The 26,816-nt window shown below is 33.9% G+C and overlaps 1 protein-coding gene across 3 annotated transcripts in view; it reads left to right on the top strand.

Moving 5' to 3' along the window:
* LOC130902186 (mannosyl-oligosaccharide alpha-1,2-mannosidase IA) overlaps nucleotides 1-26,816 on the top strand; it is a 152,276-nt gene that overhangs the window by 117,110 nt on the left and 8,350 nt on the right. For all 3 annotated transcript variants that reach the window (XM_057814084.1, XM_057814086.1, XM_057814085.1), the window contains exons 2-5: nucleotides 10,219-10,437; nucleotides 19,067-19,246; nucleotides 19,338-19,551; nucleotides 23,343-23,567. In XM_057814084.1, the coding sequence (XP_057670067.1) occupies nucleotides 10,219-10,437; nucleotides 19,067-19,246; nucleotides 19,338-19,551; nucleotides 23,343-23,567 (838 nt within the window). The remainder of the gene's footprint in view (nucleotides 1-10,218; nucleotides 10,438-19,066; nucleotides 19,247-19,337; nucleotides 19,552-23,342; nucleotides 23,568-26,816) is intronic.

Below are 26,816 nucleotides of genomic sequence, written 5' to 3'. Positions count from 1 at the left end.
TATTATATTATAACATTATAACAATTGAGGTTCGAGTTGAACCTGTTTTTCATACTTTTTCAACATTTCCACCTACTCGTTGTCTTCGGCGTCCACACACGTGTTATGTGTCCGTCAAATAACATCAGACGCGATACTTTTGTAATTCGTGCCCTACAAGACCTGCATTGAGTATGCCAAACTGCTTCAAACGTTATAATCATTTTGTTTAAATTTTATGTAAAATAAATTACTTATAACGAGTTTTAATAAAATATCATTTTTTTTTGTATAAGTTATTAAAGTGTAGTTTTATTATTATGACGTACAGCGTACGTTCGTTGGTATATAAGTATGAAAACGTACGTAAAATGTTAGCTCGGGCAGAAAGAGTTAATGGTAAAATACCATCCGAATATATGTTTAGTTCAATAGCTTAGTCAAAGTTTGTTATAAATTTTAATGTACAGTATTGAGCTTACATCCCCTAATACAAATTGAACTGTAATTAAAGAAATACTTTGTTTTCATCAACCTTTTGGATATATTTTTCTATAGAATTTCTTGAGGTCTTATATTGATATATTTTTAATTTGAATTTTTTTATTTTTTTTTTTATCTTTTTGACATTGCCCTCATTACCAAGAGCATTGTCAAAAGATCATACTTTGTATATCATTATATTTTAAATTGGTAAGGTAGGTACACTGATCCTAGTGTTACTTTTATTGGACGTTTTATTGAAATTAATTGTTAACAGTTTCAAAATAATTTTTATACTAACTTTCTTTTATTTTTTTATTTTGATGTATTCCAAATTCTCTCGATGCTGTAGATTAAGTTCATTGCCTTGTAGAAATGTCTGAATTGTGTTGACAAAGGTTTCTTGTTTGTGTTTGTGTAGAAATTAAAAGTTCAAACTTGATTAAAGAGAGCCTAGAACAAACAAAAAATTTTTTTCTCCTAATCAAAGTGGCTATTGTTCGTATGTTTTTTTTTCTCGCAAATTTATATTTTCGCATAAAGCTATACGTTTTTCTGAAAATGAGTATTGAACTAGTGATGAATCATTGTTTGTTTATTTATTTTTGTTCTATACAGGTTATACAGAAATAAAGAATACATACGTATTTTCGGATGAATTAATTATTATTTAGTAGTAACCTTTTTGATAAACCCATTACAGTTTCTTAATCTATTAGGTTTTGAGCATTTATTTTAAGAAGAGTCAAGATCTGCAATATGATTGTTTGATGATTTTTTAACAATATCTGTATTTATGTACGAGGGCCACTCGTATTACCAACATTTCTAGAGTTGACTGGATGGTTTCAAGCTGTTAAGTTATAAAAGTTGCTCTACGCATACATTTTTCCTAAACCGTTCATTTTAACGACTTAAAATACGAGTACATTTTCAGATTATTATAGATTGTTAATTACTGGATACAAGCCGTCTCTGAACTTCTGTGTATGTATTCATTTATACCATCAAACACACCACATGGATGTATGAAGTTAACCATTAAAGTTTTGTTGTTGTATAGTTACGACTAAATATTTAAGTATTTATTTCGAAATTTTGGAGGTTTATAAACAAGGTTTGATTGAAAAATGATGTTTCTAGCGTAAAGATTCATGGATAAAATTTAATTTTATACTTGAAACTTTGATACATACTACACTACACTAAAATTTTATTTTTTGTTTGTCGCGAATCTTCAATATTCAACTCATACTCTTTCAATATTCTAGGAATTTCTAAAATATCCGTCTGCCATCTTTTAATTATTAATAATAATTAAATTATATTAAATAAAGACAGGCGCCGTTAGAGAGCGTGCAGATATGTACACACAGAACATACCCTAAGAAGAAATACAAACTTAGTTGTAATTCAGTGGAAACAACATGGCAGATTTTCCACGCCAGTGCCCTCGATGGTACGTTCCAGAACTAATTTATGTTCGCGGTCCATTCAAATTTACAATATTCACTGAAGTCTATGTTATCAATTACAATTGAATTAACAATTTACATTGACAGTAATGACACATTTTTATTACACAAGCGCCACGATGTGTGGAAGAACTAAATTAGTCGTCCTTATATTGGGTATGTTCTGTGTATGTGCCCATCATACTTACTACATCAAGTTATGCCCGGCGCTAGTAGATGGACTGCGGCTGTCTAATCTTCTATATTTCTCATTACATTCTTGGGTACTTTGTATATAATACCGTTTTTTCCTATACATTTATATTATTCACTTAAACTTGAGAAAACTCCAAATTCTTATCTTAAATAATATCATACAAATAGTTACTTTTGCGTTAACTTTGTCAGTTTTTGAGTTATCGTCCGAAAAATGAAAAAAAAAGTTAGAATTAATTTCATACGTTCATTATTAGGTAGTTTGTTGTTTTGACTTAGGATACTAATGAGCGAAGGTGTGATATATAGCCAAAACATTCCATTCATAAATACCTACGTCGAAAACTGAATACGAGGTATGGCTATTAAATAACGAGACTGACAAAATATTTTTATATTATGTATATTTAATTATGTGAATATTTCATTGTTCGAAATAGTGCAGGAAGTTTTTTTCTTCAGTTTCTTAAGGTTGCGCGAAGTTTTTTCCTTCACAGTTTCAACAGACTCCAATCTTGTTCCTTTTAATGCAGATTGACCTTAGGAAAATTATGGGACTGGTACGGTATAAAATCTGGCGAATAAGATGGGTAGTCTAACACTGGGATGTTGTACTTGGCTAGGAACCTCTTAACGGACAGTGCGGCATTAGACAACAGTTTTGTACACAATTTTCGCATGTTAAAATTTCCATTTAAAATTTAGCAATCGAATAGAATTACCTACTTTTTCGATATTTTCCTCCGTTTTTGACGTGGAAGGACGTGAATCATCTTTAACACGTCGGCCATCTTGAAAACGTTCAAACCACTAAAAAACAACCTCCATTCAAACGGAGGCCACGGCTACACTGGTTTGTTTACAGATACGGTAGACATCGCATTCTCCTGCAAGTGAAACTTTGTTGGAAATAGGAGAAAATAGCTTGAGGGCGAATTCGAATTTCCATTCGTATATTTTAACCATGGCGATCACCGAAGTGTGCGAAGGTGCCTTGCCTAGATGGAAAAGCACTTTCTCTCTTGTTATACACAATGTCATGATTATGCCACAAAACGGACGCCATCACTTTGAAACTGTCATCGCCGTTTGCCTCTCAGATACGACAATGACGATCCACTGTCTTGACTGTTTTTTCATTTAGCAGCTTAAACCGCGATAGCTTTCGTATTCATAATTCTTCACTCAGCGTTTTCTATCTTTCTAACCTTATCCAATGGCCGTCATGTACCATTGATAAACTTTTTAGATAGTATCGCTAGTTGTCGCAGTTTCGGCCGTCCGGACAGTTAAACTGATACGGCAACGTTTGAATTCAGATGCCCAAAATGTTACGATTGTGAAAGTAACATTAAAAAACCGATGTTTAATGACAGTTAATACTCAGTTTCGTTAGAATCTAAGCGTCAGAAAATGTTTGTGATAATCTCTCAAAGCGTGCGCACATGTACATAATTTACACTATATACAGTATTTTTCTAACTGTCGTTTGTAACTTGGATTGAAAAACATGTTAGAAGAAACTTATATCATCCAATTTACTACTAGTGAATTTTTTAGTAACGTATATCATTTTTTATCTCCAAATAATAAATTGTTTTTCCTTCAGATCAATACATCTTGATCGTCTTTAATTAATTATATAGAGAAATTGTCTATCAAGCTTTTCTCTTATCTCGCGTAAAAGTTTCCATAATTTTGTTCTGCCTACTTGTGATAAATCGTCTTCTCGCTAAATTGACTGTAGAGCTTTGTCTATCTTAGTATCTCTTCATTTATTTAAAGAATGAACTTTCTTTCGAACGGCGATCATGTTAGCATCTATCGATAGTCACTACCCGAATTTGGTTGTTACGGATTAACAAAAAAATTTTCATTCTGCATATAGACCTAAGAGAGTGTCTATGGAATATTCTATACGAAAACAGCTAAGAAAGAAATGTCATACAGGTGAGGCGAGACTCACAAAATCATGAGGAGTTTAGTATTGGATGGTTTTTTTCTTGCCGATTACCATTTTTTCCATAAGCGTAGCGAGTTACATTTGTATCTTAAATATATATTATCTCTGTAAGACAGTTATTTTTTTTGTTTTTAATACTTTATCGACATTTTTAGATCATTATTATATTTTCTTTGTAAAATTTTATTTTTTTGATCATTAAATATAGATTTTTTCCTTATTTTACGATTTACATGAAAAAATAAAGACAAAATTAGGCTTGAGCAAAAAGTAGATGGCTCCCTTGAGTAAAAACTTTAATACAATTTATAATGAACCCTTGTTACTACAAGCTGGCTGGAACCTAAGATTGCCGAACATTGTCTCTTTAGAAATACAGTTTCTTAATTTGATTTTAGATGTTTAGGGTTTTGTATGGTATTTGTAGAGAGATAGGGAGAGATTCTTTGTATAGAATTTGCTGGTATAAGGAAAATTTTTATAAGAGGAGAGTTTCTTGTAGTGGGCAATGATATAGGAATTCCTCCTCTGCAGGGCTGGGGTTGTGGGGATTCTTCTCGGTTTGAGGTTTTTTTTTATTTTCTATCTTCGGCCATTAATTTATTTATTAAATGATTAATATAAACTATAGGCTCTACTTGCACTCATTTATGCGTAATGTTTTTGCTCTAAAGTGTAGATGCTTATTTATACGATAGCAATCGTTGCGAATATTATAATGAAAATATGATTTTCCACCGCATAGCTAATATGGAGATGGAGAAGGAGAAGGAACTTATATATTAATTTCCAATTAAACAGCGCTTTAATAATTTCGAAACGTATAAGCCTGTCTGTATTCCAACTAAATCATTTTAATCTCATTGGAATACACTTTGCTTTATCCTCCCCGTAACGGTAATCAACCCAGAATTCGAAAACTTTTCCGTGATTAATGCAGAAACGAAGTAAACACGCCGTAAAACTGTTAACGGTTAGTTAAGGTTGCCTGAAACTATTTAAACTTTCATAGTTAGTTTTAGTACGCTGATACTGAAATCAATTTAAGAAACCTGGAAGATTAGATTATTTAATTCTTAATTGAATACAAGTTGTTTATGATTTGATACCTGTAAATATAAAGAATGTGTTTTTTCTCATCATCAAATCCTCACATATCACATAGGTGTGTGTGGTCTAAGCTTGCTTACATTTATGTATTATATACAAATTTGTCCAGTCATTTTAATTCACTCTCCATGCAGTGAACCTTTTCTCAAGTATAGTACCAATTACTTTGTTCCATGTCGCTTTAGGTTTTCTTGTTTTTTTTTGTTTTTGCCTAAATTTACTTCCCATACTCACTTGAGTTTTCCATTCTTTGTAAGTGAACCTACCAACTCAACTATCTTTGCTCAATTAAATCCATGAGTGACATAATTTCCAGATTTTGTCGTATTTGGTCATTAATGCAATCCGCTTTTTTGTCCATGTTTCACAGTCAATATTGGTCTATAAATTGCCTCTGCCTCTTCATTGTCTATGTTCTATCTCTATTCCAAGGTATTTAAATGTAGTTACCGTTTGAATCCTAGGTCCTTCTATTTCTATGTTTATTGTTCCAGTGCCATAACTGCCATCTTTTCTACATTTATTCTCATACCGAGCTGCTTCAGTGTATTCCAAAGTTTTTCTGTAGATCTTGGATTTTTTCTGCAAAGACTATGTATGTATGTAAGTAGATATTGGGATGTCATATAGACTGCTATTGTGTGCCTCTTTCTTGCTGCGATACTGGGGAACCCAGTGCTTACAGCTGATCTGTTCATCCCACTAGAAATTCAAGAATGTGGAAGATCTGTAGCTGCCAGAAATTTTCGTCTTCTATTGCATACGGTTTTAGTTTTAGTGCTCTGGAGTTCTGTAGTAATTCACACTTCAAGAGAATGTGGTTAGAAGTTTCGTCCTCTGTGCAACAAAATCTGCACATCGCATTATTTGATTTTGCTCCTATCAAACTTCTTTTCCAATACTTTTTCTATTGTTCTGTAGCTGATGTCACAAAAGGGTTCAGATCCCATGAAGGGCTTGTCTGTTCCCGCTTCAGCCAGCTTATCAGCTATTTGCAGGTTTTTATATCCAACGTAAACTTCTTTTAAGTTGGATGAGCACATATTTATTTAAAAATATGTTGAAAGCAATAGATTCTAGCCACCTCCTTGTCTTAGTCCTTCTGTGGCTAGAAAAACCTCTGAAATTAAGTTTTTACTAATAACGAGGTTGACATTTCATTTATATAGGCTCATGATTGCATTATGCAAAAGTTTGTTCCTTATCAATAAATCCAAATAATGCATCTATATCTCGGTGAACTGCTTTATCTATATATTAATCAAATTTTTCCACTTTTAACTTAGTTAAATTGATTTATGTTTTTTATTCCGAGATTTCGAATAAATATGTATCCATCATCGGAGAATTAACCGAAAATTGTGGTATATTAGCTGTGTAATAAAATATTAAATTCAAACTCCGCTGCTATCTCGTACAATTCTTTAAAACAATAGATGAATGCCACTGTCGGTATTGGATCCCCTAGTTTAAAGTAAGTAAACATGTAAAATTCCAAACCAAAATATTGAAGGGAAGTTACTGTAATATTAATTCCACACAAACAACCGGTCGAACAAAGTATGGTATAATTAGTTCTTCAAACTGATGTGACTTGTTTGCTTTCAAAATTATCATTACTCAAAGGCCCTTTCAGATTCAAGCGCCGCGGCCGACGACGAGTCTGATATCGCCAGCACAATCCATTTTAAAGATTTACCGGGTTTTGCCGATACATCAGGCATTTGACTAAAAGAACTCAATGTTATTCAAAAACTTTAAACTAACAAAGGATTCTTTTACTTAATCGCAAATAAAGGGTGTCCGGTGACAAAATTAGGATTTAAAATCTATATATAAAAAAAACCATAGAACATTTCTAGTTTTAATCAATATAAGGTAGACAAATGTGGATTTTATTTTTTCAAAATTACATCGACCAAATGTTGTCCGTTACATCGGACGCATTCTTGGAAACTGGCCTCAGTATTTTTTGCCACTCGCTGGAGAAGTGCCGCCGAGATGCCATTGACATCGCGAACGATATTTTCTTTCAGTTCAGAGATTGTCACCGGGCTTATTTCGTATACTTAATTTTTGAGATAACAGCACAGATAAAACTCCATTGGGGTAATATCCGGGAAGGTCACCACCCAGGTGGTGGCCAAGGTATGTCAACGAAATGTCTTATCAATTTGCTAGAGAAGAAATCACGAAGCATCGCCTTGGTCTCCCTAGCAATGTGTGGCGTGGCGCCATCTTGCTGAAACCATGCCTGTGAAGTGAAGACAGGATGCTCTCTCAATATTGGAAATAAATAATCGTTAAGTATTCGCCTATAAGTAACACTGTTTATAGAAATTGCTTGCTTTTAATGATTTTCGAAGAAATAGGGTCCAATTATTCCTCTGCTTGACAACGCACACCAAACTATCACTTTAGGATTATGAAGTGACTGTTAATGTTTTAGGCGGATTTTTTGTCTTTTAGGGGACCAATAACGAAAATTTTGCTCATTTATACTTCCATCCAAATGAAAATGGGCTTCATCACTCCAAAAGATAGTGTTCACTTTGCGAAATCGCTCCAACATCGTCTCACAGAAATTTTTACGCATATTGTGATCATTAGGCTTAAGCGCTTGCACAATTCGAATTTTAAATGGATAAAATTTAAGATCCCTCCTCAAAATTTCGGCAACTATAGCTTTTGGAAGCCCCAAGGCAGCCTCTCTTTTGCAAACGGACTGACGCGGATTATCGCGCAAACTTGTCGCGATGAGTTCAATGTTTTCTCTCGTTCTCGACTTCCTGCTGGGTCCCAGTCGTGGGTTATTTTTTGCTGAGCTTATTGCTTGGAACTTCGCACCCATAATCGAATCAAATCTTCACTTAAGGCGTCACGTAACCGTCGAATATTGTAACGTGAACAAAATCTTCGACGAGCAATTGCATACTAATCATTGGTTTTGAAATACGCTTCGTTTGCAAACGCGCCTGGTTCACCCGTACACTGTGACATCGCGTCTAAAAAACTCGCATGAATGACAACGCTGAACCCTCCCCGCCCCACCCCTCAATGGTTTCGGAGAAATTCTAAATTCAAATCCTAATTCTGCCACCGGACATCCGTTACATAATGATTCAATTCAGGATCAATTTAGGATCGCTGTAATGCATATGCTTGATTACGAACTTATTAAGAATGTTGACTTACCGCGAACGATAGGAATTCGATAGACATAAGACACGAATGTGAGGTGGAAGACATAGTCAGATGGGGTAAACGTAGAAGAGTTTGGAACGAACACGTGGACAGGATGACCAGAGACATCTCAACATCTCAAGAATGACAATTGGAAATTACACAACAACAACAAGAAGAAGAAGAAGATAGGAATTCGAGCACTGCTATAACTGATTCGTGATCAATAATTTACGGAATCGATTTGAACCGCGAATACGGAACTGTTACTAAACATTCAGAACTGAGCTAACCGCGAAAGTGCGATTGCTCCCTAAACTGTTTCGGAATCAGACAGCTATTATTTTTAAATTATTCCACGATTCGTATCGCATGAAACAATGAATATTAACTTTCGATGAACAAGTAGCAATTATATTGACGTATATTAGACAGCACTTATTGAATGGTGTTAATTGTTGATTATTATTAATTACGCGTCGTTTCCACGTGATTAACTTATTCACAGAATGTATCAAAAGTTGAAACAATGATTCTTATGTAATTTCCGATATTGATAAGAATAAAAAATAAATTAAATGTAAATGTAATATATTTAATTATTTAAATGTTGTTATGGGGTAAGTTGTTTATTACATTTATATTTTTTCAATATATAGTTTACAAAAATATTTCAGAATCCATGTACTCAGTTTCAACATTTATTACGATCAAGCTAATTTTACACTACCACTACACCAACACTCACGATTACACTGTCTGACGCGCGTTTAATTTCAGTCTCTGAAGACGATAACTTAAATTTATAAAATTTATATAAATTAATAGCCACATTGTACTACAAATTGCTTGGTAACTCATCACTCAATAAGTCGTGTAACTAACTATCTTGGCACAATGATAGTTTGAAGCAAGCTGATTAAAAGTCTCTATGTCCCAAAACCCCTAACCTCCCCAACCCTGTCATCAAAACTATCCCTGAAGAGTCCAAGGGTACAATAAGAAGAGGAGTTTCGGTCAGTTGTTGAACCAAGCAAGCTGATTGAAAGTCTCCATTGCCTCGAATCCCACAAACCTCCAGCCTCTCAAAACTAGTCCTGAACCGTCCGAGAGCACTATGAAAGGAGGAGAATTGGAGGGGAGTTTCAGATTCACTGGCCGAAACCTCTCCTCTTATTGTACCCTTGGACTCTTTAGGGATATTTTTGACGAATTTGTGGGGTTTCTTGTCCATCGAGACTTTTAATCAACTAGATTTGAATTATCATTGTGTCAATATCATAAAAATTTGACATAAACCCAATTACCATTAGGATTGTGCAGTGTATAATTATAGGATGCGGGGATTTTTTATCCAAACTTTGATATAGCACTTGGTATTAAGTTGAAATTTTTTGATAAAAAATGTAATTTAAATCTAGTTATCTAGTTTCAGACGTTAATAGAGGCGGTTAAATATGAATAGCCTACAGGCGGCAAATCTGTACAGTGTCTAAGAAACATTTTTAGTACACTGGCTCACCGGTTAATAGAAACACATTTCTTACTAATAATTCTAACTTCAAGGGCCTTCTTTATCTCCTTTAATGAAGACTGTTGAGATACCTTATTAGAATGACTATTACCGCGGGCCCTAATTTATCTGCCACAAATGAATCCCATTAAACACTGTTTGGCATCAAAAGGATAAGAGGATGTTTACATCCTTACACCAGATAACTTTTTTCATCAAAGTGATAATGTTTCATCTTATTGTCTTCGTATTTCATAACTTCCTCTCGTACGGTAACTAGTTGATTAATGTATTAATTTATTATTTTTTTTTTTCAGATGATGAAACACGCATGGGACAATTACGTCAGATACGCTTGGGGCAAAAATGAACTTAAACCTATCAGTAAGAGTGGTCATAGTGCTAGTATCTTCGGTGCAATGCCTTTGGGAGCTACAATTCTCGATGGCTTAGATACTCTTTACATTATGGGTATGGAAGAGGAATTCAAACAAGCCAGAGATTGGATCGCAAATGAACTGGATGTTGAACAAGTGGTAAGTTATTTGTCGTCCATAAAAATATATTATTAATTCCTTCCCAAGTAAGATTTTATATTCTAAATTGAACAGAATTAATTTACAGTCGTCTTGGAAGTCTTCATTTTGATACTATGTTAACTAAGTGTAGTGTATAATTATATGATGTTTGAAAATGAAATAGGTTTAGTGATATTGAAATATTACTAATAATACGGTAATTCATTTTATTTATAATCTTCGTTGTTTATAATTTTGTATTCCAGTTACGGCAGTATCTAATACATTTTATTTACAACCATATATGCAATGCTATCATAACCAATGTCTTTGGAGGTTAGAAAGTGTCATATTACACCTACTCTACTATTATAAGCGTTCATAGAAATATTTAGGCCAGTACCAGCGTTGGCGTCTCCAACAGTTATCTCTTATATCTTTGCTGTCGAATGACTAAGGTTTGTGAACTACTTGCAACTGCTTCAGAAAACATGGCACATTGGGACAGCATGTTTTGGTTTTATTCTCCAATAAGCTATCCACATAACCTTCTGCTACAGTTCTAGATTTCCATCCTCCAAGCCTTTTCAATTGAAGTACATTTGCACCGCTGTTAACAAGTAACGTAGCGGCGGTTCTTTTTAGAGCGTGGCCTGTAAAGGCTTTCGAGTCCTCTAAATTCAATAGCAATTTTTTGTTTTCTATGTTTCTTTCTCAAATTCATGTAGTGTCGAATGATCTTCACCCATACTGGATCAATAATGCAAAATGATCTACTTGTATGTGTTTTGGAATCTGGAATTTCAACCGAATTTTTTTCGGCAACATCGAAAATTTTCCTTTTCACTAATTCGTCCATCCGAAATGCACATAAAACAATGAGAAAAATATAATATCATCATTACTGTGCACTTGTATAAACTCAAACACGATTTTTTTAAAAAAATACTATCATAGATTGTAGATTGTTTCCAGCCGCTCTTCATCTATATTTGATAAGATATTTTATGCGCAACCTGTACATCTCATTGTTCAAATTCAAAAATGCCTATCTAGGTTTTTTTGTCTCACTTCCCAAGGTGCTAGCAATTATCCTTCCAGGTCTTTTGCTAGAATGGTCATACCACTCGCAGAGTAGATGCTCTGATGTCTCTATGGCTTGTTCGTAGAATCTGCAGTTGTCGTCCTCCGCCGTCTTAAAGTGGTTGTTGACGGGGAGTGACCAGTCTGAAGACCAGTTTAATGTCGTTTCTGCACATCTCAAGAAGACTTTTTAGCTGATATGGTTATGAATCGTTTGGATTGTCTTAGTTTTGGAGAGTTGGACCTCAGTAAGGCTTGCTTTGGTCTAAAATATGACTAGTATACCCTGATGGGGTGTATTTTGGGCCGATAGGAAATATTCAGGCAAAGCTGTATGTGCTCTTCTGCTTACTCTATCCCACTCAATAGTGCTTTGCTTCAGCGAGCTGTTTTTAAATGAATTTCTATTTTTTCACGCGCTATATATACCTGCATGCGAATATAACTGAAAAAGCGTCACAATTCATGCTCTGCAGAGGAGAATATTCCTATATCAGGACTATAAAACTAAATTCTATAAAAAATATCCAACGATATTTATCTCTTAGTACAATTAAACGTCCGTATTACACATAATTAAATATTTTTTTCATTTGTGTGTAAAACGGGATTTTCTCATATTTTGAATATAAAAAATCACTTTAGATAACTATTGGTGAAATATTTCAAGATTCCATTTATATTTTTTCCAGAATAACTTCGCTTGTCTATTATAAAATGCCGACTATAACACTATTTTATTTTATGACCAGGTGCTGGTAAACTAAGAATAAGATGTTTGTTTACCTTTGTACTGCAAACATCTATTTTACGGTGAGATACAAACGATGGAAACTAATTAAATTTGTTTTATTTGGTATATAAAGAAAAAAAGATTTAATAGTTTTGAGCAGTAGTAAGTATTTATATTACGAGGATGATCGCAGAAGTACCTGGCCCGACAAAGAAAACACAAAAATTTGGATACCCTTTTTATAATAAGAATAGTCAAGTTCCTCAAAATAGCTATTAACTGCCGACATCACTTTATTGTTGGAAAATCTTTGACCACCGAGCCATTTTTTCAAGTCTGGGAACAAAAAATAATCCGAGGGGGCTGAATCTGGCAAATGTGTGAGCTGGTGCATTGTCTTGATGAAACAATACATCTTAGTCACATGCGGCCGTTTTTGCTTGATTTCTTCGCTCAAACATTACAATAAGTTCCTATAATACTCACCGTTGATAGCGAAAATTATCCCATGCGCATCCCACAAAACCGACTCCATAACCTTGCCTGCAGATGAAACGGCCTTCTTTGGAGCCGGTTTTCCCTTTTCAGTCCATTGTTTTTTTGTTTCGGGTGTAAAGTGATGGACCTACGTTTCATCCATGGTTATGAAACGGATCTATTTTTGTTATACATTGCAAACACTCGATGGAAACATTTTCACGATGTTTTTGTTCTATTGTGAGCAAACGCGGCACCTGTCTTGCGCACAGCTTCCTCATGTCCAAATTTTCAGTTAATATGCAATGTACCGCACTTTTTGAAATGTCTACTATGTCTGCTAGCTTGCGGTAGTACCACTTTGTGGATTTTGTTCAACATTTCTGGAGTCATCACCTCATTTGGTCGACCACTGCGATGCTGGTCTTCGCAGGTCGTAAGGCCTCGTTCTTCTATCCAATATTTTACTGTTGATAAGGAAGAAGTAATCTCACCCAGAGTAGAATCTGGTTCGGCTTTTATATTGGTCGGGCTAAGACCTTTCAACTAAAAGTTCACTATTGATGGCTGCCAAACATATACTAAATAACGTGGCGTCTTCAAACTTGAAATATATGCTGTATACATTGTGTACTTTCTAATACAGTGGTATTATCCAAGCAACTAACGCCATCTCTAGGTCAGGCCAGTTGCTTCAGGGACCATCTTCGTAATGCATGTGAGAAAAATAAAACTTAATCGTAAGTTTAAACTAAATAATAAAATTTAATAGGGTTATTCGCACTGTTTGTTATTCCTGCGGAAATAATTATTACATATTTATACAGTGGAGTCAAAAATCCGAACCAATTAGGACCGGATGTAGTTCAGAGTTTCGAAATTACCTTTGAAATTTTGTACCATATAAATTAACAGGCCTATACGTTTTGTGAAAAGTTTAAATTAAAATAATCAATTTCTTTGTACTTTCTTATTTGTATATCATTATATGTCAAGAAATATGCATAGAATTGCATTATAAAAATTACGATTTACATCCATTCACTAAGAATCTAACCACTGACATCTTATGGCCAATGTACGATTACTTCAGCTTCTAAATTCTACCGACCAAATCAATCACCAGCTTAAAAGCAGGAGCTCAATTGTTTCTGGCTGTATGTCATATTCCATATAAAGACATTGAAGTATCTATAGTTGTAAAAGTTCCAGAATGGGAAAATGTGGTTTTGTCTGCAAGTTATTCTTCATTGTCACTGCTACCTTGATTTTCTGGATCTTGTAAAGAGGTTGTAATGTCGTTACCGTCAATAATTCCAGAGTCCATATCGTTTTTATCCATTTTCAAACCATTACATGATTTCAACTCCAACATTTTTAGTTTCATTTTCACATGTGATTTTATGGAGGTTTTTCTTCTATTCCAAGCTCTAAATTTTCTTTAGTCAGGATATACCAGTTATCGGCTAACATGTGTTTTAGAAAAATGAAGAATACTTTCTTCATTGTCTTCTACTAAAAAAAACCTGCGTAGCAATTGTTTCCTATTATTGACTCATTCAATGACATCCTGGTTCATTGACTCTATTAATAACATTGAATTGAAGAAACATCACCTCAAATCTCTTATAAATCAGATTTTCCATTATCAACATCTGCAGATTCTTTCTTTGTGAAACTTCTCCACGTATGGTTTGGTATAAAAAAATGTTGCTATCAGTTTAGTTAAAAACTGTACTATGTACGTGACTCGAAGCTGAAAAATCTTTTTGAAATAGTTCTTCCACCGATAATCAATAGAGTAGAGTATTTGGTATTTGTACAGACTATGCCTATAACACCCTTCTTTGTAACCTGAAACCCTGAAGCTCACGGCGGGCAGCTAGGAAGCTTTGCAATTTGTACCAGTTTCATCGACTTGCCTGGTAAAATCTTTACTAGCTACATAATTCAAAATTGTTGTTTTGATAATTTTCTCTCTCTTCTCTCAGAAGCCTACCAATTACACTCAGTGCTTTCAGGTCCTCATTACTTTATTCCTTTCATAGTTTTCGTTGGGGTGTACATTTAGAGATTTATATATTTGAAAATTTAATCAACTCTATCCCCAACAGAAGAACCGTCTACCAAGAAAAAAAACAAAGTTAGCTCTCTAATTTTTCACTTGAGTCTGTATAGGATAATTATTAGAAGCACTTAACATCGTCAGTAGTAAAAATAAAATAAATATAAATTATCGAACTTCACATTCTATGTGAACGTGCACAAAAAGAGTGATACCTAATTCCACCTGGATTACCGTGAAAAACTTATTAATAGGGTAGGAAACAAGTTATTTCCAGTAAAAGTATAATATCATTGGGCTAGATAATATTAGAATTTTGAAATTAGAATATTTTATAATTGTATTTCGGAATTCCTTAGTTGAAGACGGAAATAAATATATTTCTGATTATATATACACGATTCTTGTTAAATATAAATTTAAAGGACTAAAAAGGATTAAAAATATTAAGAATTCTCCAAAAAATGAAATATCATATGGTTAAAAATTTTCGATAGAAAAATAAAAAACCTTGAATATTATAGAGTGCTTGAAATGGTTAGAAATCTGCGGGAGAAAAAATAAGAAACAAGGAATTATTGAGTATTGAGTAACTGAATCTAAGCTAACCAAACAAATGGAAGGGTGTTTCAAAGTATTCATTACAGTAACACTTGATCGTGCAAAGTTTGAATGTTTCTCAAAATGCACCTCTTATATCTAATGCTTTGAATTGTCGAATAACCAAAGGCTTAGAAATGTATGCATTGTTTTTCGAAATTTAAAGAGTTTTAGGGAACTCTTCGACAGGCTAGAATTATCGCTGGTTTGAATTAAACTGAGTAGACCAGAATTTGCTTGGTATTTAACAGTTAATCCTAAATGTAGACGGTAGTAGTTGTACACCTCACTGTACATCTTTTTATATATTAACGGTATTCAAATCTAAATTTTCATTCTACGTCAAAAAACCGGTATGTTCAAGAATTCGCATTTCGTACCAACAAACATTCGCATGGATGCAGAAAATAAAACGAGCCGGAGCATAAATTTTCGTTTGCAAATCGTTACCATCCTTATTTACATACTTCTATTTACACTAAGAAAACTAAATCCACTAATATGAAAGCGTGTTCCAAAGAAGATATATCTTTTATAGTACGTGAATGTAAATTACAGATCACAAAGACATACTAAATATTTTTAACTATTGTATATTCTTAAAAAATAACTGTTCGAACCATAGAAATTAGTTTTTCGACCATTCTCTTTCGAGAAACAACGGTTTGTAATAACAAATATTTTTCGTTATGACAATTACAACCTCAAAAATAGTTCTTCATCGCTGCTCAAAAAAATCTTTGTAAGATAGTTTAAAATACAATTCATTATATTTAGATTAGCAAAACTTGCAATTTTAGAATTATTTAAGGATATTTTTGAATATAAGTTTTGTTAACAAAAAAGATGAAGTAAATGTACGAGGTTTGATAATTAAGTAATACGCTTGAGGTAACATGAATGGGATCCATATCAGCCGACTTTCTTTCACGAATCTATTTCAAACAACGCGTCACGATAAAATTTTTGGCGATTCGGCTACTAAAATTTACGATAAAGTATTAAAAGTGTTATGTAATGATTTTATGAGCTGTGAGTATGTGTTCCGTTAACATAAGGAATTCAAGGAGAGCCGTGAAAACGAAGAAGACGGAAACCGGTGGCAATAATAGCGTGTACCTGCCATATTCCACTAAGATCATTGCTTAACGGTTCGAATGATAGCAAACGAAATAAATATCAATTGCGAGTCATCAGAGAGGTTTTATTGCAAGATTTCGCGATGAGAAAGCTCTGTGCGGAAATGGTTCGGTAAAACCTAACACAGAAGAAAACCATTGAATATCAATCACTGAATACTGGTTGGAACTAGTGAAAATTGATCCCACGATTCTTGATTGCATTATTACAGGTGATGAAATTTGGTTTTTCCAATATGACTTCGGTACCGAGCGCCATAGTCAACAGTCCTTATCATCAAATGATCCAAGACCAAAAAAAGCTTGTATGAGCAAGTAAAAAGTGAAAGCTATGCTCATATGCTTCTTTGACAGTCGCGAGGTGGTCCATAAGGAGTTCGTTTCATCCAGGCAGTGTGATTACATTCACCCCATTAGCCGGGTCTAGGTCTAAAAAATACGAATGGAGAAATCGCTGTAGTCGTGGTTTTAGTTCGAAATGGAATTTGTTATCGTATAATTTTATAATAAATAACTTTTACAGCATCAGTGTCATCACTTAATTGTTACACATCGTTTACCGTACCATCTAAAGTCAGCAACACTACTGAGAATTGAAATAATACAAAGCAAATATTGTAATAATAGGATGCAATTATAAGAAATAAATTAAAAACATATCTGTTTGATAGTCAAATATAGTAAGTGCATTTTTATAGCAGCAATTACTTACGTTTTGTCTATCTCATACATACAGTGCCACTAGAACCGCTTTAGTTATACTTTTGAGGATCTGTCTCAAAACCTGGATTTTACAATACATTAAGTTTTCTTTCAAGTCAAAATAAAGTTCCAAAGAAGCGCACGTAACATTAAAATCTGTTTACGGCGTTGTAACTCTTCATTTTGGTTACAAATATTTTAATCGAACTAAAAGTAGAAATGAGTCAATTAACGACAAGGATCAGTGTATTGACCTCAAATACAGATTATGTGCAAAACTTTCGTTCAAGAGGCGATTGACTATTCGAGAGCTTAATAAAGAACTTACGATCTTGTACGGGTCCGTGAGATGGAGAAATATATTCGAATATGGGCCAACAGTGTTTTTTGTATCATGATCTTGCGTAGCGCGCCGTACTAGATGTCACGAGTTTTCCTGTCACTAAAAGTCTTTTCGTCTGTCTACTTAACTAACCCCGAAAATAAGAAATCTGCTAAATGGGTTTCAACACTATTCCTGATATTGTAAATAGCAATAGAGTAGAGCCTTCCAGAAAAACGTGCAATGTTAATCAAATTTTATTGTAACGTTTTCACTGCTCACAGCTTGCGTTACTTTTGTTGTTATAAACATTATACGATATAAACATACCAACTTCCTTTTGTAAATAATTTTCTTTATAAGATATTTTGTCATATTATCTTTGAGTACAAATATTTACATATTATATCTCTTTTGTAGTTTTATATATACTTGTTGGTGGCATACTGGGTTCCTGGAATTTAAGTTATTTAGCACAGTTTAACTTGTCTGTTAAAGGTTGTTTTGATGAGTGATTTGTTAGCTGGTGTTTTTGGAATTGAGCTATTGTTGCACCTGGCTAGATTGTTCTATTGGCGTGTGACCCGATTTTGCTCAAGAAGTCTGCTGCTAAGTTCATTCATATTTTCTTTTTGACTGTCAGCTGATGTGAAATTTTTCATTATGGATTTGATTATAAATTTTTAAATTTGGCTCCAATTTTATATTGGCGGAAGTCGTGATATTTCCGACTGAGAATTTGACAATTGGAGAGTTAGTAACCTTGTTCTTTTGGGTCAGCGACCGTAATAGCGTGAAGATTAATTTCTCCAGAGATTTTTTAAAAGCGGAATTTTACCGGCCTAAAGAAGCCTTTCGCCGATTTCAAAAATTCTGGAATATAAAATTGTTAATTGACTTCTAATAAGAAGTAGAAATAGGTTCCCTTCATTAGAAAAGAAAGGACCTAGTTTTGGACATAGGACCTCTATTGGGGCTTAAAACTTAGACGGCTTTAATTTGGATTTAACGTCAAACTTCGACTCGTGGAACTACCTAGTCCAGGACAACTTACTGAATGAACTTCTTTAATTCGTAACCGCATTCCACGGATATGGTCCTTATAGGGGGAGCCTTATGTTTTAAAGGTCAGATCAACTCATATTAGTTTTTTGTCGTAAACTTTACTCCATTATTTCCTGTAAACCGACAAACTCATGAGTTTTGCGGGTAATTTTTGTTTTTACCTGGGTTTTTTTTAACGAGTAGCTTTATTCCTAAAGATACCTCAACCTCTTTCTATACTTTCTCCCTGACAACACACATTAATGATGAGCCCAAAATGTAACCTTTCAGATTACATTATATTAATCAAATCATTCAGCCCGTATATTTATTGGGTATTTACCACATTTATATCCAGCCCTCGTTTTGTGTACATACTTTGTTTAATTTTCTAGTCATGTCGTCTTCGTTATACGTAACATACTGTTTTCTCCATGTAATAATCCAAACTAACTTCACATTTCAATCTATTGTTTTTGTAGGTTTCAGACGTGTCTGTTTTCGAAGTAAACATCAGATTTGTGGGTGGAATGTTGGCGTGCTTTGCACTTACCGGTGATACCGTTTTCCGTGACAAAGCCCAGCAAATCGCCGACAAATTATTGCCAGCTTTCAACACCCCCACAGGCATACCTAGCGCTTTGGTCAATTTCAAGTCTGGGGTATGTTATTATACAACTATAGAATTACTTTTTAACATAAAATCTACACAGTTGCTATTAAACTTAATTAATACCTAAATTATATCCATAGACAAGCAAAAACTACGGCTGGGTTAACGGTGGTTCAAGCATACTATCTGAATTTGGTACTCTCCATCTAGAAATGACCTACCTCAGCGACGTCACTGGCAAGCAGATTTATAGGAATAAAGTAGATCACATCAGGAAAGTATTACAAGATTTGGACAAACCCAATGGCCTCTATCCCAACTATTTAAATCCTAAAACAGGAAAATGGGGACAACGTAAGTTTTTTTGTTTATAAATCAGTTTATGTGATTAAATCTGTCTTATTTCCTATAACCAAAGACCTACCGAACTCCGAAAATTTATATTTTAATCAACAAGTTGAAAAAAAATTAATTTGCAATGTAATTTCCACATTTTAATATTTAATCTTGTTTATTGGTACAAATCAAAAATTATAAAAATCTAGGTTCCAGGAAAATAGTACTAAAATCAAAATTGGAACGTCATGTTGGTTCTAATTGTCTGGAAAATTGATTCGCGTGCTTCTTTGTCGTATACGCCCTAGCCTATGGAGACTCCCAAAAGATTGGAATCTTCTATGTGCGTTACTAGCTTCAATGTAAGGCTCTTCCACTATGTTAATATATCTTAGATTTTCCTTAATTCCACGGAAGCGATAGTTTTGGTCACTGGCCCCGTCAATGTTGTATCTGTGATAGCCGATTATATCCATCGCCCAGTCTGAGCTGTTTGTCTTACCTAAAAAGGTTTTTACTTGTCTGCAACCTTATGACTATAACCATTCCCCTTTGTTTTCCCCGTTTCCCTTACCTTAATCTGCAAATGAGGAATTTCCTCTGAAGATTCGTGCCTTTATAGTAGTCGAGTAGATCTAAGCCCAACCAGCTCGTTGGCAATTTCAAGGTCCCGAGTCTTTTAGGTCCAGGAATCCCGCGCAGCTATACCTTGTAGCATTTCAAAATCATGATTTGGTGATCATGCTGTGAAGCTAGACCTTGAAATACTGGTAAAGAAGGTATATTCATTGAATCCTGTCATTTTAGCAGTTTTATTCTGCGAGAATCTTCAATTTGGTAGTATTCGTTTGCAGTAGGAAAAAAAAAGAATAAAGACTTGAACAACCTATTTAGCCTCGATTTTTTTCTCTAAATATGAAAGTTGCCCATAAAATAATGTTCCCAGGGATCTGTGAGCGTTAGGAATGCTTTTAGCCGGGATTTGACTAGACTGGCGTGTAGCTTGGCTCCTCTTCTCCCAGTTCCCACCCCGGCGAGCTGTCTACAACGTTCATTCTTATGTTGGTAAAAGATGGAGCTTCTATTGTATTCTCACGCCAGGTGTGAATTACGCTCTGTTCGTTTTTCCTTCCCAACTGTGTGGGGTGTATGGGGAAAAAGTATGAGTGTGCAATATGTGCGTAAATCGTGCAGGAATGTACAGATTTGGATGAAATACTGTTACACACCTTACATCTCAGACTTAAGCCCCAGTGATTACCAAAGAAGATTGTACACCGCATGCAAAAAAGCATTGATCTAAAAGGCGATTATGTCTAAAAATAAAGGGCTTTCTAAACATGTAATATCCAAATCCAATAAACATGTTTTACATTGGGAACCTTATTTTATGGATAAACATCGTATGCTATTCCCGAAACTTCATTATATCCAGCAATTTGTATTTCTAACAACTATTATAATTAGATTCATCGTTAATTCTGTAAAGGTATTTCCAATTTTTTCTTCTATCTTTTTTTTAAATGTCGTTTCGCTAAAATTTAATATTATTTATTCACCCCATCCACGTATCAGTCTTATATACTTGAACGAGCCGAATGGCATTTTATGGGGAAAAGTTTCCAGCCGTTGACTTAAGAATGCAATTGAAAGCTCCATAAACTATGTCTTCAGAATATTATACCTTTGTTTAAAGTGTTTCCAGCTTTTCCCCTGTTACTTTTTCTTCATAAATCTCGTTCCGGTAAAAATCTGTTGGTGTCAAATTTAACATTATATATACTTTAAAGGTCCCAATACTTCCCGAGGAAGAGTTTCCCACTGGGGACTTAAGATTGCAATTGAATGCTCTGTGAGCTATGACTTCAGAAAAATATCTTATTTCTTCATCACCTACTAATTCATCCTTTTTCTATTATGAACAATGTTTATATTACGCCTTCAAATATTTATCTATTTTTAAATGTGAGAAAGGGTAAAAATTTATTCTGCTCTAAAATTCGTTTTTGTTCTTAATATGTTGTCGTTAAGAATTAAATATTTAGCGACACCCCTTAAAAAGCTTCTTTTGAATGAAAAAATATTTGGATTTTTTAAAATTCAAAACTCGTGCCTCTACGCGATCTAAGTTAACTTTTTTATTATATTATAGAACTCAAATCAATAAAAATAACAATATTTGATCTCAATAACATTAAACAAAAATCTAAATTCACAAATTTTTCCAGTTGATTTAATCTATTGAATAAAAAAATTGAAGATTTCGAAATTACATTGGTACAAACATTAGTTTAATATTTAGATTCCTTCAGTTAAAGCATCAAATAAGCTTTCTTTCGTATTTTCAATGCCTTTTCTTCTCTAATCATCTAAGATTTGAATAAGGAATTGTTTCTGATCTTCATATTTTTTAAACAAATCGTTGTACTCTTGCATTAGTTTAACGCCTCGCTCTGCAACATCGTCCACTATTGACAAATTTTCAGCAAAACAGTCTTGATAATTAGCCAGTTGTCACAATTTTCATATAATCAGCTTGCATTTAGTCCAAGTTTATGGAAAGAATTAATGGGAGTTACATCAACTAACAGCTGTGCAGTCTTAGAAGAATATTAACATTGAAAAAGATATCGAGATCTACGAAAGTTCGAATTTACAAGACAATTTTGAGACCCACCCTGACATACGCCTGTGAAACAGAAATTGGATATCTGGGAGAAAAAAATATTAAGAAGAATTCTTGGAGGAAAGCAGACAGAGCTAGGATGGGAGAGAATATCAACTTTTCAATGAGGCACCAATCAGCGCGTTTAAAAGGATAAAAATATTACAATGGCTAAGTCACTAAGAACGAATGGACGAAGACAGATTCTTGAAACAAATTTCATGAAAGATATCTTAGGACAAGATGAAAAGAGGTGAACCAAAAAAAACGGCGGAAGAAAGCGGTAAAAGAAGACCTTAGAAATAGAAACATCCAAAGCTGAAGAGAAAAAGCAAGGGACCGAAAGAAGTGGCTATGGACCTAAATGTTCTGCATATAAACCTATATATACGACAACACACTGTCATAACCTTTTATCAAATATTCTTGGTATATCTGCACGAGATAATACAGTCTTCCTAGAAATTCGGTCATTAACTTTTCATAGACGTATAAAAAGCCCAAAAATAGAAGAAAAGTTGAAGCATGACAAAGTATACTAAGCTTGTTATGAAGATAAAATTCATAACATAAAATGATAACACCGGGGTGTTTCATTGTTAACTATTTTCAAATCTCAAAAAAAATTATTTCAAATTTAATAAGATACTTTCAGAGAAAAAATGATTTAACTTAGATCGTGTAGAGGCACGTATTGTTTTGAATAAGATAAAAAATTTTACCAGTGTTTTTCCATAAAAAACAAGCTTTTTAGGGGGCGTAGCAAAAAGTTGCCGAGATGAAAAGTTCGCTTTTCGTCCCTGCGGAACACATATGGCCTGTTCTCTGCCGGGAAGAAATTTTGGGTTTACCCCCGGTATCATAGCAATGACTTGTTTACCGAAGTGTTTACTCTGGATGACAGATTGCTTTACACAACATTTAATATCTATTATCGTGTGAAAATTAAAAAAAAAAAAGAATTTAGAAAATTCTAGTGATAGTGAATTAGAATACGTTAAAGAGGAATTTTTCATCCATGCGAGAGAAAAATTAATATACACACCACCACCAGAAAAGTTGGGCATTCTTGCCCACGATTTTTGTCACCTGAGCCTCCAGCGTAATGTATATGTATAATGAAATTTATAATTTTTGTTCTCAGATCATATGTCAATAGGAGCATTGGGTGATAGTTTTTACGAATATTTATTAAAAGCATGGCTGCAATCTAACAAAGAAGATAACGAAGCCAGACAAATGTTTGATGATTCGATGGCAGCTATTTTCCAACACATGTTGAAGACTTCAACGAATGGACTTATGTATTTTGCTGAATTGAAATTCGATCGACCCGAACATAAAATGGACCATCTAGCATGTTTTTCAGGTAAAATTATCCAGATTAAACCTCAAGCCAGGTTTCTCTAGGGCTCTGCCAGTGACTAAAAATGGGTCTTATTATACAGATCAGGAATAATATGAAATTCTTACCAGAAGTGATAGCGAAAATGAGTTTGTTGAATATAATATGGTTTCTGACAACGACAGTGACACGAACGATAAAAATCTAAAAATTATTTTTCACTTTTTCCCAGTTTTATTTTTTATTTCATCTATTTATTGGTAGAAATGGAATTTATTTCATTTCATTTGAGGAACGTATATATTTGTTGTTTTTTTATTCATTATTTAAAAATTTTTTTCCTAAGATGCACTTGATAAAATAGTTTTTAATCACGACTGTTACGTTCCTGAAAGTTTCAAGCAAAAAATAAATAAATAAAAATTAAAATAACATATATACTCAAGCAGGTATGGAGCTGTTTATACAGATAGCCGCAGGGAAAGGATTAATTTCAAAAATCAGTAGAAAAAACAAGAAATTGTTTGCTCTAATTTCGCCCCCTTTGTAAACTTTTAATTTTGTCTATGTATAGAGTATATTTTTTGTTTTTAAATTTTGTGGCATCTTATAAAAATAAAAACAAAAACTTATTTTCGTCCGTAAATATATGAATTTTTGTAGAAGAAATCAGATCTAACGATTTAACTTGATAGCGAGTCAATTTAAATTTTGTTGAAAATGCCGGATAATATGGTATCTGAGTTTAATCGAGCAAGAATAGTGGCCTTACATCAAGAAGATTTATCTAATCACCACATTGCACTTCGTCTGAATACGTCACGGACTTCGGGTAGGCGGATAGGTGCCTTTTTCAGATAGGAAAGACCGTTACATAGTTAATTTCAACCTAAGAAACCGATTTAAAACGGTAACGATCGTTCGAAGTCACTTTTTGCTACCATACCGAAGGGCAGTTTAGAGAAGTATCATTAAAAAGAGGGTAAAAAGACCTTTAAGGGTGTCTAGACTTTCACGACGACACATAGCTGCCCGTTTTACAACAATGGCGAAACGTTATTTTTTCCGACGATTCCCGATTTGGTTTCCACAGCGATATTTGGCGGGAAGGGGTCTGGAGATTCCCAGGAACGACTCACTTTTTCCAGAGATGTTGTTATCTATCATGGCGGATCCGTTATGTTTTGGGGGGTATAATGTATGGTCGCTGTACACCTCTTATTGTCATTGAGCGAACAAATGACAGGTACCATAAACGTTAAAAACATTATAAGACCGATAGTTCGGCCCTTGCGCAATGAATTTGGAGCAAATTTAATTCTTCAAGATAATGATACCAGACCACCTCGTATGGAAATGGTACAAAATATCCTAGAGGAAGGAGATATCCAAAGAATAAATTTGCCAGCAAATTCACCAGACATGAATCCCATTGAAAATATGTGGGATTATACTGGCAGAGCAATATCCAATCGAAAAAAATCCTTCAAGATCTGACTGCTGCGGTTCAAGAAGAGTGGGACAATATGGCTGACCATATTATCGATAACTTGATTCGCGATTGCCGAGACGCGTTGGCCAATTGATTGTGAGAAGAAGCGGTCATACGAACTATGAATTTTTTCATTATATTATATCTTTTTTCTCAAAATAAAAATTACTTGGTTTACTGTATATTCTTGGTTACCTAAATTCAAATTTATTTGCTTCACATATATTGTTATCACACTAAAGTATAAGATTGAGCAAATTTTATAAATTTAAAAATATTATTTTATTAAATAACCAAGGAGGGGGCAAGATTTTTGGTGATGTGAGTAGTTTTCATTGCATTTAACTCTAGGCTGTAGTATCTTTTTTAATGAAAATCGGAAGTTAGTTGACTGCGATAAATGCTGCCAAGGTTAATTATATTGTGGCATTAAATAAATTAGTTCACATATTGTTATGGTGTAAAATATTTAAAGTATGCAGACATTCCATTACTAGAATTTTTAAATAATATTAACAATAATTTTCTCAGTTTGTAAACATTTTTTTCCTAAAGTATGTTAATCTATAATTCTCATTCATTCTTCCTTCAACGAAATCTATTAAAAAAGAATGTTATCAACACAACATTTTTAACGTTGAGTCAATGGAGTAAAAATTTTTCGATAGTTTAAAGTTCATACTAGAACAATTCTAAAAAATATTTTATATAAAAAATCAATTGGAGAAGTTATATATTTATAAATTGCATTTTCCTTTAAATTAATCATTCTCTACTAACACATAATATAAAATTTTTTTTGTTGTAAACTTTTTGAAACAAGTAAAAATATTGACGTTTCGATTTATTAGATCTTTATCAATATATGATTTGTACCACGCCCCTTTCTGGTTATTTGAAGACCCCCCAGGCCCCCTACACATATCAGCTTTCCATTTTGCAATACCCTATTTCCACGGTGCCATACATACCAACTGCCCAGTATATGCTTACTTGATACGGTGAGTAGGTAGATTTTTTTGTTCACTGTTTAATGTGGTAACGCAGAATGGAAATGAAAATTGTTCATATGATGAAAATTAAAACAAGTATTACATGAAAAACGAATATAATTACTGATACAAAATTTAACATTGTACGACAGATACATTTTCAATTTAATGAAGGTAGGCCTACCTACTTACCAAAACAAAACATAAAATGTAATTTAATGAGATGGGTGCCCTCGCATGTTCTGGATAAGTTGACAGATCCTGGGTTGAGTTTCAGACAAAGCACAGCGCAGGTCACTTTCGACATCAAGTTTGTTGCGGTACTTGGTTTTGATCGCCACAAGAGTTGAAAACGCTTTTTCGCACATGTATGTTGTTGAAAAAGGCAAGTCCATCCTAACAGCTTTCTCTGAAACACTGGGGTAAACTTTTAAGTACTTTAACCAAAATGAGGGCTTGTCCATTTTTTCAAAATCGTATCTTACAGCAGAGTCATTTTTTATTTCTATTCCCTTGTCTTGCAACTCTTCTGGCAGCAACTGTATGTCCATGTTGAACGGGTCGGTTGATAGTTTGTAAAACTCCTCTCACAAGTTAGGAAAGTATCTACTGAGCTCCTCCTTGGGGTTCTTGTTGTAGTTCTAGTTGTAGTTTCTCAACGTACATTTTGATGGCATCCCGATGTGTTACTATATTTGAGTCTGCACCTTGCAGTCTCAAGTTTAGATTGTTTAACGTGTCAAAAAGTCCGATACATAGGCCAAAATCACTTGGTTACTGGGTTTTTTG

This window comes from Diorhabda carinulata, chromosome X, assembly GCF_026250575.1.
Source record: "Diorhabda carinulata isolate Delta chromosome X, icDioCari1.1, whole genome shotgun sequence".
NCBI classification, from domain to species: domain Eukaryota; kingdom Metazoa; phylum Arthropoda; class Insecta; order Coleoptera; family Chrysomelidae; genus Diorhabda; species Diorhabda carinulata.
This window is presented reverse-complemented; position numbering and strand designations above follow the sequence as displayed.